We start from the raw sequence: 19,062 nt of genomic DNA on the forward strand, positions 1-19,062 counted from the left end.
ATGTAAATAAATGTTGATATCTCTAACACTTGCTATGTTAGAGATATCGAGTAGTTGCTGGTTATGTGAAAAAAAACTGAGAGTGAGTAATGTTTTGAAGCCAAGAGGTGAGAAGTTGTATAATATAAAATAATCGGTATATGCACACAGTTTTAATGTATGATTGGACTGCAGTGCTGAATCAAAATGATGATTTTAATGATTTATGATTTTGTTTATTTTTCTGTATTATCACTTTACACAGTAGGAGGTACAGTACAGTAGGAAAAGATGTACTGCACTGTAAAAAAATCTGCAACATAAACTCAACTAAATGTGAAGCATTTATGCTTAGCATATTTATGCTGCCCAGCTGATTTATGGCCATATCAAATATAGCATTTTGGATCAGGTCTTTAGTGGTTTTGGAGCCGGTAGCTGCTGCTGAACAGTTTTGCACCAATTTGACATTTTATCTGCAAAGCCTGCTCTCCATGTTAAAGTGAGAATGCACTTAAAAGGAGCTCCACATCAGCCTTGTCAATATTACTACACCAAGGGCATCACAACAGGGTTTTGTTGCGTTGCATTTATCAACAACATATTCAGTGTACTGTCTGCGCATACTGAGGAAAGACATGAACACAGCTTAGAGGAATTTAACTTGAACTATCAAACACCTTTTTGAAGATGTTTCTTCCTGTTTCTCAATTCAATATGAGAACAGGGACACATAATAATGTATTGTCCAAAATAAAACTTAATTAGTCTACTCTTAAGATCAAGTACACACATCTTAGAAGCTATACACATTCATCTTAGAAGCTATACACAGTTCCAGCAACATCCTTAGGGTACACTTAGTGAGTGTTTTCCACACTTAATAGACTATAATTTACTACATTAGGAACTAGATTAAAAGAAGGCACTTTGAACAGTGATACTTATTTCTGACTTCATGTGGGTCTAATTAACATCATAGCGAGGGTTACAAAACACATCTTCTGTTCTATATTACATTTGTGTGTTTGAATATGTCATGTGAAGACAAAGGTCTGCTACCCAGACAAAAAACAAACCTTGAAAATTCAAACAAAATGTACACATACTGTAAACACCCCAGTAAACAAAGAGTCCAAAAGACGTCCTCAGGGAAGCCGGAATGTGGGTTCAGATGACGCCTTCTGGACGTCTTTAGGACGTCTTATGGACTACTGAATCGTCTTCTGTAGTCCATAAGACGTCCTAAAGACGTCATCTGGACGTCCTAGAAAGACGTCATCTGAACTCACATTCCGGCTTCCCTGAGGACGTCTTTCGGACTCTTGGTTTACTGGGACTGTCAATGAATTGTTGAGGGTTATGATGGCTTGACTAAATAAACAAACATACATGTATAAATAAACAAGTGTTGGGAGTGTATGCTTAGGTAATAGAGCAACAACTTCATAAGCATAATTTCAGTCTATTAAGTCAGTTAGTAGTATTGTGATGAAAACAGGACAAAAACCCTTGATTTAATTCATGTAGGAGGGAATATAATGTAAACATACCTTCAGATGGTCCTGGTCCAACACGGTGTGCTCTCCTTCGTAAGAGATGATGACCTTGTTGTTAACGACTTCAGGCTCGGATAGGTAACCTTGCTTGAATATTTTGATCCTAAAGATGTCCTCCTCTGAATGTTCTTTAGCTCGCACAATGAAGCCAAAAGAATCCTTGGACCTCAGGCTCTCGTCGTTATGCTCGTACGACACCACACCCTTTTTCAGATCCTCTTGGGTGAACCGGGAAGCCTCGATCCCGCTCACGATGATCCTCCCGTCACTCGGAGGCGACGTTACCTCGTACTGAATCTCACTGGCGTCTCGGATGTCCATGTTGGACTCTGCACTCAGCAGGCTGGTGTTGAGGGTCTTGGTCTTGCCGTGGTCCATGACGACCATGTTGTTGTTGACCAGGCCGAGGTAAGGCTCACCTGCCTGGATCTGCAGCAGGGCAGTAGTCTTGTGCAGACCGTCTGACACCTGAAGCTGGAAGCGTTCGCGGTCCGCTCCGTGATGCACAAAGAGAACGTTTCCGTCCCTCACGTCTGCTTGAGTGAAACGAAAGAGAGGCTGGGAGGGGTCGGAGGTTGATACGATGTTCCCTGAGAGGATGCCCACGCGAACGTAGACCAGCTGGGTATCGTTGAAGCCTGAGTCGTCGTCTTTGAAAAGAATGTCTTCTGTAGTCAGCAACCGCTGTCCGTTCCGGACCACGTTGAAGGTCTTATCCACGACACGCTGAGGTACGTGGTCGTTCTTGGACTGGATTGATATTCTAAACACGCCGCTCATGGATTCTTGACCGTCAGTTTGGATGCTAGAGCTACCTGGCGTCTGCTCGAATGCCAGGAAAGAGAACTCATCGCTGCCGGTCTCTGAGCCGTCATGTTTATAGATAAGCCTGTCAAGATGGAGGTCCTCATTGCTGAACACACTGATTGCGCCCTCAAATCTGGGCTGGCCAGGTGGGGACTCCCTGATGAGATGACCATGCTTGGGCCCTTGTGTCATCCTGTACACAAAATTTGTTGAGCTGGGCGTCTGAACCCAGAGATATTCTTTGTTCAGAATGTTCTCCCCGCCCTCCAAAACAACCAGTCTCTCATTGGTTAAGACGGGTACGTCTGGTACGGTTAAGACAGGTACGTCTGGATCAGCCAGGATGCTAATTGGGTAGCTGTACACAGGGGAGTACTGATTCTCTGCAAAGATTCTGAATTGGAACTGGTCCTCGCTATCCACGGCTCTACGTGCCCAGACTCTGTAGCTAACATGGCCGTCCTGCAGGTCCTGCTGGGTGAAGCTGTCTCCCTCAACCATCTCTTTGCCAAGCAACTGGAGTGTACCCAGCGTTGTAGCCTTCAGGAGGATGTATCTCAGAGATTCTAAGTCAACAGTTCTTCCCCTCACCTCGACCTCAAGCTCAGTGTGTTTTATTACCTTTGGATCTCCTCCCTCCATCTTTAGTGGAACCATTTTGGCCATTCTAACCTGAGACGGTGTGATCTTGACCAAGAAAGTGTTGTTCCACAAGGAAAATTGTCCGAGGTGGACATCAAATTGAATGTGATCAACCAAAATATCCTCATGGTCACTTGAATCTGTGCTAATGTATCTCAGAAGGTCTTGGTCCAGATCGGACTGGCGAAAAGACGTCACTTGTTTGAACAAATTATTGCTGCTAAGAATTTGCAATTCTCCAAATCTCAGAGCTTGTGTGATATTGAACACTATGTCTCCATTCCGAGGCATCGCAAGGACAGCTAGATTCTTTAGCCCAATGGAAGCGTTACTCCCCTGAGGTAAAAGAAGACCAGTATTGGTCACAAGGCTCATGTGGGGCTGTGTAACTGACAGTTTGAAAGTGGTTGATTGACTTATCAATTGTCCATCAGATACCTGTAGAGTTATTCCTGCTCCACTCCCACCTCTGTGGACAAAATATATATTGCCATCTTTCAACTGTCTGCAGGTGAACTCTGTGATGCTCCTTCCTGGTTGTAGGGAATTTTCTAAATAACCAACCTCTGTGCTAGGTTCTGAGGTCACAGTGACAATCAGTTCATCACAACGAGTGTCTGAATCTACAATTTTGATAAGGTTGGGACTTAAGCGAGTGCGACCATTTTCTGTGATCAAAAGGTCTCCTCCACTTAGCTGTGGTATATCATTGACAGGAATGATCTCAACTGGAAGGACGAACTGGCGTGGATTTTTCATACAGTCCGGCAAGAAGCTGTTACTGTGGACAACCACTTCTAACTGGATCTGGTCCCCATACTTTTCATTACCGTCATGGAGGTACTTGATCTTCTTATTGATCACATCCAGGAGAGTGAACTTTTTTGTACGTCTGGTGTTGATGTTCATATCCAACAATCCATACCAAGGATCGCTTTGAAGAGAGAAGATAACCTGAGAATGGCGGAGTCCTACTGTGTTTAGGTCGAACGTGGGGCTAAGGTTGTTGACATCGAGGACAGCTTCTCCACCCTCGGGCACAAGCAATGGGGTGACATCAAGGAGTTTTGTTATGTTCCGGAATGCCTCTGGCATGTCGTCGGTTGAGTGGCAGTGTCTTTCATTAGGGTCAACGTCCTCATATCGGAACCGAACAGGGGCGGTGGTTGTGGTGGCCTCATAGTAATAACTTGAATAGTCATAGTCTTCTCCCTCACATTTAACATGAACGTCTTTTGTGATCAAAGCGTCCTGCAGGCTTCTGTCCTTTTGATTCACCTTGATTTCTCCCATGCACCCAATGAAGGACTCAGATGTTATCTCATCCTCCATACGAGTCAGAAAACCATCCCGGAAAACATCCTTCATCTTGCCCTGAATCCCACCCAGATAGAGATTTCCCACCAAATCTAGTTTGTCAGAGCCACTTAGAGGGAGCGAGGCAGCCTCACTGTCCACGTTTATCTCAAACACACTCTCGTCTACCTGGACTCTGATCCTGTGCCACTGATCGTCATCCAGCTGCACTTTGGGATTGTCCAGTACCATCATCCCACTGCCAAGGTCCACCACCCCTTTGAGATAGCCACCCACAACACCGATCGCTAGGAAATCAGATTCGCGACCAGGATGAAAAGTAAGCAGTGCGTCTTCGATGGTGGTCTTCATGAGAAACTCTAAGGTTTGGGTGCTGTCGGCAGCCTTGCTCCAAGTGGGGAGGGACACAAAAGAGTCGGGGCTGATGAAACTGGTCGTCTCCCCGTCGCCGGCCTCGAACTCGCCGCTGCAGGATTCCTTGGTGTCATGGCAGTCTGTTGGCTCATTGTCAAGAATATCAAACTGATGGGACTCAAACTTGATGTTGGTCATGCAACCTCGGAATGGTGGTATAGCATTGCTGATGTACGGTGCATCCAGGTCTCCCGTGCCTCCCAGGTAAACCCCAAGGTCAATGTTGAGGTCCTCCTGTGTGCCGGGCACTGGGATGAATGTGGAGAAGAGGTCATCGATCATCATGGTCAGTTTGGCATCCTTTAGTGTGATCGACACTTTGTGGTCCAGAAGGTTATTCAGCTGCAGCCCTGGAGATGACGACAGCACCCTCTCACCGTCCCCCATTTCCACTCGCACCTAGAAAACAATAAAGTAAGTAAGTAAGTAAAGCTTTACTTATATAGCACCTTTCATACAAGAAATGCAGCTCAAAGTGCTTTACAACAGGAATAAGAACATAAAGTGAATATAATAAAACATATAAAGATAAAATACAATAAAAAGAAATTCAAAAAAGGGAAACAAAGTACAACCTCTGCCGTAACGCTTAGTAACCACTATCCATCTTCTCATCAGCAGAATACCTTTCCCTATCCATTTCATCTCCCTACCTTACACAGTCTTTCTTTCCTTCTCACTGGCTTTCAAGTTCAAACATGGCTGACCTTGCACCAAAAATCCAGAATCAACCGTTTCTTTCTTTTGCACTACTGACAACATACAATCACTTCTTTCACCTCTTTCACCTCTTATAAAAAGCTCTGCATTACTCCCATGTGATTTTGTGGGAGGAGGGCTCCGGAAGAAATCCTACAACTAAGTTATATTCAGTACTCAAGTTGTAAAAGAAAATCAGGGGGGATGGTGGATTTTATCATATGGGGACAATTTTAGCATCCCCACAGCGTCAGTGTCTTCAGTGTCAGTGACTTGGTGAAAATGTCATTGCATGTGTGCGTGCCCCCTCGCCCACAGTATTTTACTCAATATCTGCAAAACTAAATGTTGAAATAGCAGTAATACCACTTTCATAGATAAAATTACATAAGGGATGGAAAGGGCAGTTTTAGAAGGGGGATGATTTTAACAGTTTTTATTTCAGGGGGGATGCCATCCCCCCTCAACTCGAGTGCTGGTCATATTGCTTTCCCTAGTCTTTTCAGATCAGTTTCCATAAAACAAAGTGTTTTAGGAGGAAAGGAGGCAATTGGAGAGTACTGACATGGTCATATTAGCTTTGTATTGCTTCCATCATCATTCAGTTCAATTATATCACAAATGGATTGGACAGCTCCTTTTCTGTTTGTACACTAATGTTTATGACAGCACATCTGATGCTAATTTAGTTCTTCACAGACTTTGTCAAGCAATTCATTATGGAATAAAAAATCTCATTTTATAGTGACAGCTAGTGAAGATAACAAAGGGAAACAATTTATTATGTTTTCGGAGTACCGTCTAATGGTAACTGTCATGAGACATGGACTATTTCGATTTTCTTCTCAGAGCATTTGTTATTTTTGATGGTGACCATTGAAGAACTGCATAGCCAGATATGATGCATAAATGCAAATATATGTTCATCATTTTGCTTGTAATACCAAGAGCATTCATTTAATTTTGGGACTTTTGGGAAGTTGTAGATAACAGTGGAATTTGATGGACATGAAAGAAAGAGGAATTTCAATGAACACTTAAAATTAACAAAATAACGAAGCCCTGTAAGTTATCGTGGATTATTGCTTGTGTGAGATGAATTCGTGAACCTTCTAGGCTAGGAGGTTGAGACCCTGTTTGATAGTACTGTAGCGAACGGGACCGGGAGTGTAACTCGCCCCATGCAGGAGTCGAACCCCGATCTCTCGCATAACCGCCGGCCGCGCTAAACACAACCCCAAGAGAGTTAACTCCCTTGGTGGAGCTGCTAACGGACCTTATACAGGTTTGTTACAGTACATTATGATATTAACCCATTTAGACAGACGTGTCTTCTACTGACCTGTAATTTCCCATTTTGGAGTTCGAGGAACAGGTAGTCCTGCATCCCTGCTGCCAGCAGGAGCAGCCCGCTCCGTCGACCGGTCTTAAACTGCAGCGACAGGTGGAAGGAGGAGACATCTTGGATGGACTGTATCCTGCAGAAACTGTCCCCAAAGTAGGACGCTGTGGAGACAAACAAGGTGTGGAGCGTTAAAAAACTGAAACATTATGATTTTTTCCCCTTGAATAGTTAACGAAAGTATATGGTTTACGGAAGCAATTCACCATGAGAGGAAGGGGGTTGTGGACTCATTTACCACTGGTACAGGGTTGTGGCACGAGGCCAAGCCGAGTATATATACACAGAATACATATATCATTCCGCCACAGAATATAGTCCCATAAACAAGATCAACGATTGCATTGTAGGTCAGCACAGGTGTTCTTAATCAGATTGATTATTGGGAGGCGCATTGATACTGGAAATGCGGTCTGAACTGAAGGTTGTTGGGATATTTACCACTGTTGCTAGCCAATCAGAATCCAGTATCCAAACATGCTGTTGTAGAATGTATTTTTTTGGCATAATAGTAAGTATCTATATGACATCACACTATATGAAAACCTAATAAACTATTTGCATATCTAAATATATAGTGTGCTAAAATGATAGCTTACTGTTATGCAAAGGGCATGCTGTGCATGAGTCATCACTGTTGTATGTGTTTACTGAAAGATCAATACATCTATCGATCCCTGGTACCACCTGGCATGGTGAAATGTACACTCACTTTAATTCTTTGCATTGGCCTATAGCTGCAAGTCACATTGAAGCTATGCTGTGCCGTGATTCAAATCCATCCTTCTATACCACAGCATCTGCATTGTTGAATTACAGTACAGAGTATTAATTAGAAAACGCTTTCCGCAGGTCTATTGTCTAGTACAGTACAGATGAACATACACAGTAAAGACGACACAAGCTCTCTGTGGATTTAAAACTGTACATTATCAGGCGTGGCGCAGCTGCTTGTGCTCTGAAGAGGTGCTCACGTCGCCTCAAAGGGATTCTCTTACTGAGACATCAGTCATTACCCTGAGAAAGGTTTTTTTGGAAGCGACTAGCGACTCTCCTCTTTGGCTGTAAGGATTTCCCAGGCTCAGGCTTTCCATTCCAACGACATGCAAATCCAGCCACCTGCCTGTCGGAGTCGGACCACGCTCTCTGAATCCCCCAGCTCCAAAATGTAAAACCACTCAACAGGGAGGATGTCAATGAACAGGAAGTCAATTATTTCCCCTCCAATGCTTGTGCTCCTAAATTAAACTGGAGGACCTCCAAGGCCCCCGTTTTCACTGCAGGCTTTCTTTTCCGAGGCCCGAGCCAAGAGATCGAAAGGGGATTTCGGCGACCCACCCACAGGCCTCCTCCTCGGTCAGAGGTCAAACTGGAGCGACTGGCTTGAAGACAGCTGTGAGGAACGGACGACAGAGTTGGCACTCGAGAACGAGATTGGAAAATAAATTTCATTGCAGAGCACCAAGAAATCAGCGACAGAGAAGCCAGCCTCAATGGTGCAACACCACCAAAATTAGACAGATATGATCACAGTACTTTGCACTGCACAAAATACATTTGCATTTGTTCAGATTCATTATTGTTACTATAAAAGGTCAAAATATGTATTTAGTAGACTTAATGTGTGTGTGTCTGTGTGTGTGTGTGTGAGAGAGAGTGTGTGTGTGTGTGTATATGTGTGTGTGTGTATGAGTGTGTGTGTGTGTGTGTGTGTGTGTGTGTGTGTATGTATGTGTGTGTGTCTGTGTGTGTGTGTGTGGTTGAGGAGTAGTCTGCATCTGCTTTATATCAATATTAACACTGTACTGCCAACTGCGACCACAAAAGGGTATGTTTGTCCTGTGCTTTCTCATCCTGGCACCGGTCCCATTCCAAACCGCATCAGCAACAAACATTACTAAACAAAACTGCATCAGAGAGTCGCAAACATAATGTAACTAAGCTAAAAGGAGATGGTCGGTTTGATGTCGGAAAACACCAATGCGATCACCCAGTGCACATCATGGGAGCCAAGGTTCCTCTTTCATGAACGAAGACAGCCGTGACAAACTGTCTCAAGACAAAAACCAAAGGCACGTTTATGTTCACACTCCAGAAGCCATGATGCACAATGGAGGTATCTCCCAAGGTTCAAAGATACACAGGGACAATTATCCTAAGTATGACATGTAAGTTATAGTAATCATTATCAGCTATGCCATCTTAAGCCACCACGACTGCCTTGTGTTTATTACCAGGGGTTATATTGGGCCGGACTCCACGTGGAGATTAAAATAGGTGCCACGCGCAATTTCATGTAGTAAACTCGAGCCAATTTTAGGATGTCACCTTGTCAAATGTATTTGTCGTCATATTGTCTCCAACTGATTCATCCTTCAGAAACATTTTCCCATTCCTCAACTGAAGTGCCCTACTGCCCAACTACCCAATATCCACGAATATTGAACCGTATTGTGATAACCCTGTCAGTCCTGTCATCAGCTCCACCTGTTGTAGTTAGCGTGGCCAGTTTGTAAGTGGAAGGTTGTGAGTTCAATACCCGCTTAAGTCAAGCTAGTTTACACCACAGCTTACTACAGTATTAACGAGGTGTCGTGGATTTAATTGATTCTTAATAGATTGAGTAAAACTTATAAAGCACAAAGAGCTTAAATCAATTGTCTCCAAAGAGGCCTTTTATTAAGTAAAGTCACATGAGCGCAGAGAGAAAAGAGCAGACAAAAAGCAAAAAGCCCCCAATATTCGGCGGAACTCATATTTATAGAGCTGTCCTTGGTCACGAGGTCACTATTCTTGGTAATAATAATCATACTATACAAATCTGTGATTGCACAAGTTATGGGCCCTGTCCATAGTCAGAATTATTCACTGCGCCACAGATCTTGGCCCATTCCTTACAGGAAGGAAATTGGCCTTCCTTGAGTGCTAGATTCGCCAAACTGTAGAGAGACTTCAATTTCTCAGTATAAAATGATATAAAACTACAACACTAGTTTACCTCACCGCTTAGTACAGTATTAACGAGGTGTCGTGGAGAATATTGAAACCTCCTAACAATGAGGCGCCATAGAGAATATTGCAACATTTTTTGTAGTCTGTATCAACAAGCAGCTCGTGAAAACGTTCCCGCACAAGTCTGATATTATTATGTTGCCTACACAGCCCTCATAGACTAAATGCACTTTGCACTAGTTGGGTGCTCATTATAAAAACACCAACTCTACATCCACACTATAGCTAAATGAACAATATGTAATGATTTGTTGTTGATGTTTTGTCAGCAAAACTAATCGTTTTAGGCAGATAGTAGGTTACAGGTAGGACAGAGGATGATGATGATGATGATGATGATGATGTGTAGCAAGAGCAAAAAAAAAAAAAGGTTGACCAACGTTATAATTCATGAGTTGTATGGCCTCAATTATCATTATGTCACTGCATGGAAATGCACATTTGTTGTCTGCAATTCTTTGACGCCAAACTAATAGCGACGCCAAGTAGCCTAACCATTTAGCATTTGGCCTCAGAATTAATTAATAAATACAATAACAATAAGCCTTATGGTTCCTCAGTCTGAGCTTTCCTTGGATTGCTCACAGAGAAAAAGAATAAAATACTGAAGGAGTAAGCGATGCCAAGCAATTCTGCCTGGGGATTTTCTGGTTCATGCCTAGCTTGCCGAGACAGGCTGTAAAGAAAGGAGCACATTATAAAAAGATACAATGGCCCTACTTGCAGCGGAGTGTACCTGGATTCAATTAACTCCTCTGAAGGTTGTGAATATAATATACAGTATGGGGGGAAAAAAGGAGTTGGCAGTTGGGGCTTGGGGGGGTGGGGGGCCCTGCATGTAAAACACATCCTGGTGCACTTTTCTGCTTTATTGACTGACTGCCCTCACAACTAGCCTGTTCACAGGAGGTCATCCACCTCTCAGACCTAGACAGTGATGCTGTGCTGTGGCTAAAATATTATTATTATTATTATATTATTACATATCATGAAGACATCATAAGGCGTCATACCTATAATGTGTTTTATACAAACGGTTTGATCAGGACAAGCATCGCGATTGGCCGAGAGGCGTCGGAAGCCGCGCTTCATTCCACGTTAAAGCTAAAGAACAACAGCTAAATGACACGTTTTACCTGTTTACGTTTTACCGCGTTTTACTTTATTATTCACGACAAAGCACAGCCTTGTGTGCCTTATTGCCGACATACTGTGTGTGCCTCGTAGAAAGTGTTACCGGATAGGATTTGTAAAACATGGTGCTACTTAAAAAAGTAGTAAGAAAAAAGTGAAAGTGTAGACCTTGCAGATCCCATTAACTTTGAATTATGACGCTTGCTTCTCTGGAGTGGACAGCAGGCCAGAGTTGTATAGTCGCTGTGAGGTTTGGTCTCACGTGCCTGTCTGAGTATGTGTGTGTGTTTATCACAACTAGGAGTGTTCTAGATCTGAAGACAGCTCTGATTCAACCACACCCTGCCTAACACTGCTGTATTGTCCACGGGTCAGCATCCCTGTGAGCACCCGGCCAATGCAGATGGCTATAATTCGATGACTGACTGAGGTCAGTATTTATAGTGCCTCGGAGGAAACTGAGAATGCATCTCTCTCTCTTTCTCTCAAAAGCAGTGAATGAATTTCCCCCTTGTCTCATCCTGTCTTTCCTCCCCCTCCTCTATCCCTCCTCTTTATGCTTCTATCTCCTCGACACATGTCCGGAAAACTCATGAGGAAGGAGAGAGAGGGAAAGGGATTGACCGCAGTGCAAGTGCGGAAGCTTGGAGACATTTGGAATGCTCTGTGTCCTTGTGACTTGGCCGGGAGATGATTCAGATTCCTTGGCAATTCAAAGTGGTTTTCTGTGCTTCTACAGGCGCTGTGCAAGAAGAACAGGCCTAGTCTAAGCTGATGTCCCTGCCCCCCCCCCCCTCATCTGCAGCCTGGGGTCTAAACCACCATTAGAATGCAGTCAAACATGCTTGCACTTAAGTCTTATAATGTGCTGTATGAGTGCATTACAACGGCATGCTTTAAGTGCAGAAGCGTTACCAAACGCTGATGCAACGCTGATGCCCATTTTGGCTCAAGCCAAGCAGCGTCAGCCGTAACCTTAACCCTAACCTGATTAAATGGGCTAAATGGACTGCACTTATATAGCGCCTTTTTTGCTGCTCCAAAGCTGCTCCAAAGCGCTTTACAACGGCCTCTCATTCACCCATTCACACACACATTCACACACCAATGGCGGCAAGCTGCCATGCAAGTCGCTGGCCCGCTCACTGGGAGCAATTTTGGGGTACAGTGTCTTGCCCAAGGACACTTCGACATGTGGCCAGCCGGCCTGAAGTTTGATTGACGCCTAAAACGAGTGGATTAGTAAAAAACCAATGCTTTAATCAATTACTGCACTGATTGATTTAACCCTAACCCTAAAAATACAAAAAAACAACAACATACATTTACAGAAACAAATATGTTAATCATGTGTATCATCATTTAGTTTGTGCGTTCCTAATTTAATATGAACAGATTCCTAGTCACAATCCTCATCATGAATGAACTGTATGTCTCATCCTTATGCATATCTATACCAACGTGCGTTCCTAATTTAATATGAACAGATTCCTAGTCACAATCCCCATCATGAATGAGCTGAATGTCTCGTTATTATGCATATCTATATCTATACGAATGTAATGGAAACTATGTTTCCTCTTGTGCCTCTACCGCCATGGCAACAGAGACTGGCAGCCACTGATTTGCCAAACAAACCGTTTACTTGCGTAGCAGTGGTGAAACTAGGGTTGGCCGGGCTATATATAGAGGTCATGTTGGTCATTTGTTTCCCTTGCTGGGTTGTGCCTACGCCCGTGCAGTGCAGTCTGGGTATAATCATGTCACGTGAAGGATGATGTGCTACTTTTCGGTGATATTTTTCAGCTATTTATGGATGTGATGACATTTCATTGTATGACAACCAGCTAATCACCATGACAAACAATCATATCTCCATCTATATGAATGGGTTCATTCAAATGAATGTTTATACAATAAACATATCTTTTTTTCTGTTATGGTGATGGTGAGCTGTTCAATAGTGCTTCAGAATGGGGGATATTGTATACTCGACCAATTAAACGCCCTCTTGCAGCGAGTAAACTGCCTGGTTGTGTGGATCAATATACATTTTCTGCAATATAGCAATTTGTCAGTTATGTACTGCCTGGCCAATTCAACACAGTTTGCCTACCAGGGACTAGCAACTACTTAACCAATCAATGTTGGTTTGGTTTTGACAGCTCAGAGGGGACCAGTGACATCAGCAATGTCGGTGGTGGATAACCGATGCTGACACCAACACAACAAACCTTTTCAACCAGACATGAAAGGTGCCTCTTGCATTCAGTGGACATCTGTGTTTTCAGTCAGTCCTTAACTGTGACACCTACGCTGTGTTCTTTGACATTCTCGGCCCAGCAAGCTAGAAAGCTCTTTAAAGGGAACACAAACACAGTAGCACAACAAAGTTACAGACCTAACGGTGCCACTCCAGCTCTGGATCATTATTAGCTTCGGTCTGTGAATGCAGGGGGTTGTATAGGAAGCTGCTGTTTAAGTGCTGTTCTCAAGGGTAGAAGCTGAGGCACAGCTCTCAACAACCCCCTCTGCTGTGTGATGTTTTATAAGGCTCCCTAGGCCTCTATTCAAAAGTCACCAGGGACACACGGTTTTACAGTCATTGTGGAGCTGTTTCTCAGACCGGACCCGGGGTATTGTGAAAGCAAACATAACAACGCTTTAGCCTCACTTTCAAATTCCCAACTGCCCCGTTGAGCCTCGCCAAAGCCACCATGGGCAAAGAGGAACAAAAGATAAATACAGAGACTTAGATCTCTACTCAGTGAGCGGGACGGCCTGCCTCTCTGGTAATAACGAACACTTTTCAGCTCCCCTTCGCCAAACAACACACTGACATCTTGAGTTAGGGAGGCGGGGGTTCGTAAAATGATGACCCTTCCGACTGCAAACAGTAACACTGCGGGTTAAGTTCAGCTGTAAAAATCTAAAAGAGAGAAAACAGGGCGAAGACTTTGGAGGTGAAGGGGCTGTGTTCAAGAAAGAGTGTCTGTTGTCTGGGTTCGGAGGCCAAAAGAAGCTAGGAAAAATTGTCTTTGACCAAAAATAGAGAGAAAAACAAACCAGTATTGCAGACAAGTACAAATATCTGTTAAATGTTGTTTTGCTAGAGGAATTTGTCGCTGGCAGATGTGTAACACATTCCAGTGGTGCACATGGGGCTCTGCTGCTCTGTTTCGCCTGTTACAGTTTATCATTGGATTCAAATCGTAAAAACCTTACACCAGACCTTACGCCTGGACAGGAAGCTAGGGGGGATCAGGGAAGGTGAGAAGTGAGGGGTTGGTACAGTCTTTAACCACACAGTTTCCTGCAACTTGCCTATCATGGGGGATGTTTTTTTTTTACAGAGCAATGTCAAATGTATGTTCTCAAAACTCCACCAGGACCCCTCCCACACTCAGATCCCCCTATATGTAGCCTACGGGTTGCCAGAAAAAATATTATCTGTTAGCCACTTGGCTGTGGTTCAGTTTCATGTTAAATTTGCCATAGCTCAGTGCATGAGAGAATACTGGGACTACAGTGCAAATATACAAAGCGGAAAATCACAGAATTCTCTCCTTATTCGGGAATTACTTGACGTATCTCTCGGGACAAAATGTAAACATTGTTTACTGTAGGAGCCCGGTATGTTCCATTCTAATAAGCGAGATGACAACTTCACAGTTCGCTCGACAGTTCATCACACCCCGAAGAACTACTAACAGCAGTCGTCATACGAGGCTCAGTCTGGACGGATGATCTCACTCACCTAGCGGCATTGTAACAAAAACAGAGAACTCAACAGGAGCATTGTGCAGCCTCTGGGCCTCGGCCTGGTTTATGACCAGGCAGTACAAAGGACGCCTCTGTCAGCCCAAGAGGAGCTACGGAAGCCATCAACCTCCAAGTTCCCCGCGGGTGGACTCTGTTTAAATAATCCCCCCCTGTGACATCAGAGGACTAACCGCCCCACCCCCCATCCAACCCCGCTCCCTTCTTAAGCCCACCCCACCCCTCTGTCGTCAAAGAGTCATGCACACATGCACACGGACACACACACACACGCACACACACACACAAAGTTAACTAACAAGTGATTGTTTATGCAAACATGACGACTTGCTCAGTTTTTCCCTCTGCATCAGGTGATGGAAGTCATGGTGGAAGGACCACACACCAATGAACTGACTCCACACACCAATGAACTGACTCCTGAGGACTCAGACACACCAATGAACTGACTCCTGAACTGACTCCTGAGGACTCAGACAGACGATAGCGTCACAGGACGTCTGAGGACATTGGACAGGACAAATCAACTTTCTGGCCTGAACCTTTTGTTTATGAATTTCAGAGTTTTTCTGAATCTATCAACTCTACTGATACACCTGGTAAGCCCTGTCCCTTTACCTTGCCCCCCCCAGCGAGTGACTGACATTTCAAAGGCATCATTCAGTATTCATGCTCGCTCTTATGACTCCAGTTATGAGCACGAGCGCGGACATCAGTCATGCCACTGCTAATTATCAGCGTGACATTGGCTTTTCAGTGGAGTGGAAAACACTTCAAGCCAGTGGCTGATCATCATCATAAATCTCTCCCTCTCTTGAATGTCGACACAGGAGAGTTGAAGATTTAAGACCCGATTCCCAAATAATTCCGTTTCCAACTGGGGATCCTTTGTGTGCTGTGCAGTGGACGACAGGGGGGACTGGGGGGGGGGGGGGGGAAGCTTAATAGGGGCATGGGGATAGTAGGGGATTTATTTGAGGGAAGTGGGATAGTTGGGGCCCCCTTCCTATACCTCAGACAGGCCCCAGACCAGTGTGTGGTGTGTGTGAGAGAGGGCCTGTTAAAGTCAGTGTGTTTGAGATCAGAGCGGCGCGATATTAGCTTCCTAAATAGAGACCAGCTGAAGGCACACTACATACGTCTGACCCTGTAAGGGATCCCCCCGTCTACCCCCCCCCCCCTTTCTCCAATGCCCCCTGGCCTTCCCCCCCCCGCTATCCAATTCAACCCGCACCTCCTGAATCCACTGTCCTCATCTTGTGCACCGTCGTTAAATGCTTTACCAGACGCTATTCTTACCACCCCCCGTCCCCCCCATCCCCCCCTCCCCCCCTCTAAGTCTCCTGGCTGGGTCACCCCACCCCTTAGCTCTGTATACTACACACTGCACCGCCACCGTTTCCATCACGCACGCTACTGTTTGGGGGGCCCCACCCTACTGTTGCTGGCTGCTTCTCATTTTGGTAGAAAATGAACAGTACCCACCCCGCTCCACCTCTAGCCCCCACCACTGCCTCCTCCCTCTCTCCCTACCAATCTCGGCCCCAAAATAAACACAGCCTCTTGGAAAAACTGAGAACACTGTGAAACAACTTAAACTGTGCTCTAATGGTCTACCCCCAAACTTTTTTTTATTTTTTTTATTCATACATTTTCTCTTTCCACCGAGCGCCCGAGTTTGTTTGTTTGAGATGTTGAGCCCTGACTTGGGAATGGACAGTATCATTTGCAATGGGAAAATGTAGGTCGGTAGTCATAGTCATAGACGCCGAGGAAACCAACTCAGTGATTAATCCGAAACAGGTCCTCTGCCACACTCTCACTCTTTCTGTCTTTCTGAGTCGAGGCATACTCACGCTGCAGTGCTTATAAGTGCATTTGATCTGTTACCATTTTTAGAGAAACAGAGAGACAGAGAACCATCCAGGGCTATACTTAATCTACCCAAGTAATCAGGTTTTGATGACAAGAAGCCAGAAATAAGTCTGAAAGATTTAGATTCATTCACAAACTCCAAAACTTGACTAAAATGTGGATGATAAGAATGCAACAGCATACGGATTCGCTATGAAGGGACGTTTATTATTTGAATTATTTGAAGTTTCTTAGTGCCCTTAGTTACAGATGTTGCCGTGGGGTGTGTGTATGTGTGTGTGCGTGTGTGTGTGTGTGTATGTGTGTTTGTGTGTCCGTCTTAGGACACTGAAAGTTCCACGACCTACATTCCCAATCCCGACTCTAAATCACATGATATCGGAGATATGTTTATCAAATCCGAACCTAACCTAACCAGTCCTAAGCTGGACCTGAGCTCCCGTGCCACATCCATGTTAATGGTTTAAACATGTGAGAAGTCCCCAGAGGAGAAGCCTTCCAGCCTCCACAGCGATCATTCATCAGCAGCAGCCACTCTGCTCGCCGCAGTGGGCCAGGAGGTATGTCGTTCCACCACATGTCCCCCAGCACACACACGCACACACACACACACACACACACGCACACACACACACACACACACACACACAGAGATACAATCACACACACACACGCACACACACACACACCCACACACACACACACAGACAGATACAAACACACACAGACACAATCATAGGCACGCACGCACGCACACACACACACACACACACAGACAGACACAATCACACACACACACAGACAGACACAATCATACACAGACACACACACACACACAATCACGCACACACACAGACAGACACAATCATACACACACACACACACACACACAGACAGACGGACGCACGCACGCACACACACACACACACAGACACAATCACACACACACACACACACACAATCACACACACACAGACAGACACAATCATACACACACACACACACACACATGCACGCACGCACACACACACGCACACACACACACACACACACACACACACACACACACACCTGTGTTTACATCTGTGACCCTCTCAGATCTGTCTCCCTGTCTCCTTCGCCAGATAAAAGGAGATTTGTTACAGACAGAGCGAGAGAGAGGGAGAGAGAAATGATAGAAAGGCAGAGAGAGAGAAACAGTCTTCTTTACCGTACATGAACAATGTAGCAAAGAGCTGGTAAAAGGGTCAACAGGACCTACCTTTGCCCTGCCACTAGAAAAGTGTGGACGGTGTTTTTCTTTGCATAAAAACGGTTGCCAGTGCCCATCGCATACATACAAGTGTTTCTCCCAACACATACACGTTTCGCTTCCAGCTCGTTTACATGCATTCAGAGCTAGCTACCATTGATGAGGACATTGTTGCATTGTTGCCATGGCCATTTAAGGGGTTTCCTTTTACATATTTACATACTCACTGAGGTCCTTCTGTACAGGTTTTGACAATCTGGCCTTTGCGCAAATGTCCCACAGTGAGATATCGCACCGAGTGGACAGTTAAGAGAACTTTGGGTTATGGTATGTATTATAACCCTGGTTCTCTGAAGGGGATGAGGGAGACATCTCATTAGATTAATGTAAAACAATGGGGCTTGTAAAAGAGCTTATGAAAGAATGAATTGTGAAACGGGCGTGCATTGCACTAGCCTTTATAGCCATGCAAAGCTCTCCCGGCCTGTTCAAGGCGGCGTGATTGAATAGGAATTCAGAGTAGGGGTGCGTATCATAGTGATCACATAGTCTCCCTCATCAGTTATATACCGTAAACCCATAGGTTCCCTACTGTACATCCGTCACTGTTTTTTCAGACCACCCTCGTTGTTCGTTTCACCAAACAATCCATCATGAGGTAAAGATATCTCCGATTTTGTCACAGCGTGATTACGTTGATGAAAGCTCAACTGGTCCCTGTGAATAATTCGAGGGGACGGAGATAAGCCCTATACCTACCCACAGATGGCTCGCACAGATATTTCCGCATAAAACACACATTGACGAACAAAATGGTTTTACATACAATGGCGTCAGCTCTCCGGCGTCATTTAGATTGATGAGCCTAACCGTTCTAGTTTTGCCCACTTCAGGCAAAGAATATCGACACTGCTGTCAGGCGGTGATGAATGCTCGTTTGGTGGAGCGCAGCGCAAGACACACACAGAGTGAACGGGCGGGCGGGGTAAGATTATGAACCTAGTTGAGAGATTTGGTTGCTGAGAGCTGAGAAAAAATGAAGAATGTCTCAGCTATTCGCCGCTGGAGGCAAATACTCCATCGAGACTTCAGCTAAAATCAATGCTGCTACTCTGAGCTTGGATACAGATGCAAGATGAGAAAGGCGTCTGCTGAGGTTTGTCCACGAAAAGGAAATATGGGTTACTACC

The 19,062-nt window shown here is 44.7% G+C and overlaps 1 protein-coding gene across 1 annotated transcript in view; it reads right to left on the reverse strand.

The window, feature by feature from the left end:
* cspg4 (chondroitin sulfate proteoglycan 4) overlaps positions 1 to 19,062 on the reverse strand; it is a gene marked incomplete at both ends in the record, with an annotated part of 65,564 nt that overhangs the window by 16,350 nt on the left and 30,152 nt on the right. The window contains 2 exons of the mRNA XM_080545362.1: positions 1,533 to 5,117; positions 6,760 to 6,923. Coding sequence (XP_080401488.1) covers positions 1,533 to 5,117; positions 6,760 to 6,923 — 3,749 coding nt within the window. The remainder of the gene's footprint in view (positions 1 to 1,532; positions 5,118 to 6,759; positions 6,924 to 19,062) is intronic.

This window comes from Nansenia antarctica (genome assembly GCF_963989245.1).
Source record: "Nansenia antarctica genome assembly, chromosome: 14".
Lineage (NCBI taxonomy): Eukaryota > Metazoa > Chordata > Actinopteri > Argentiniformes > Microstomatidae > Nansenia > Nansenia antarctica.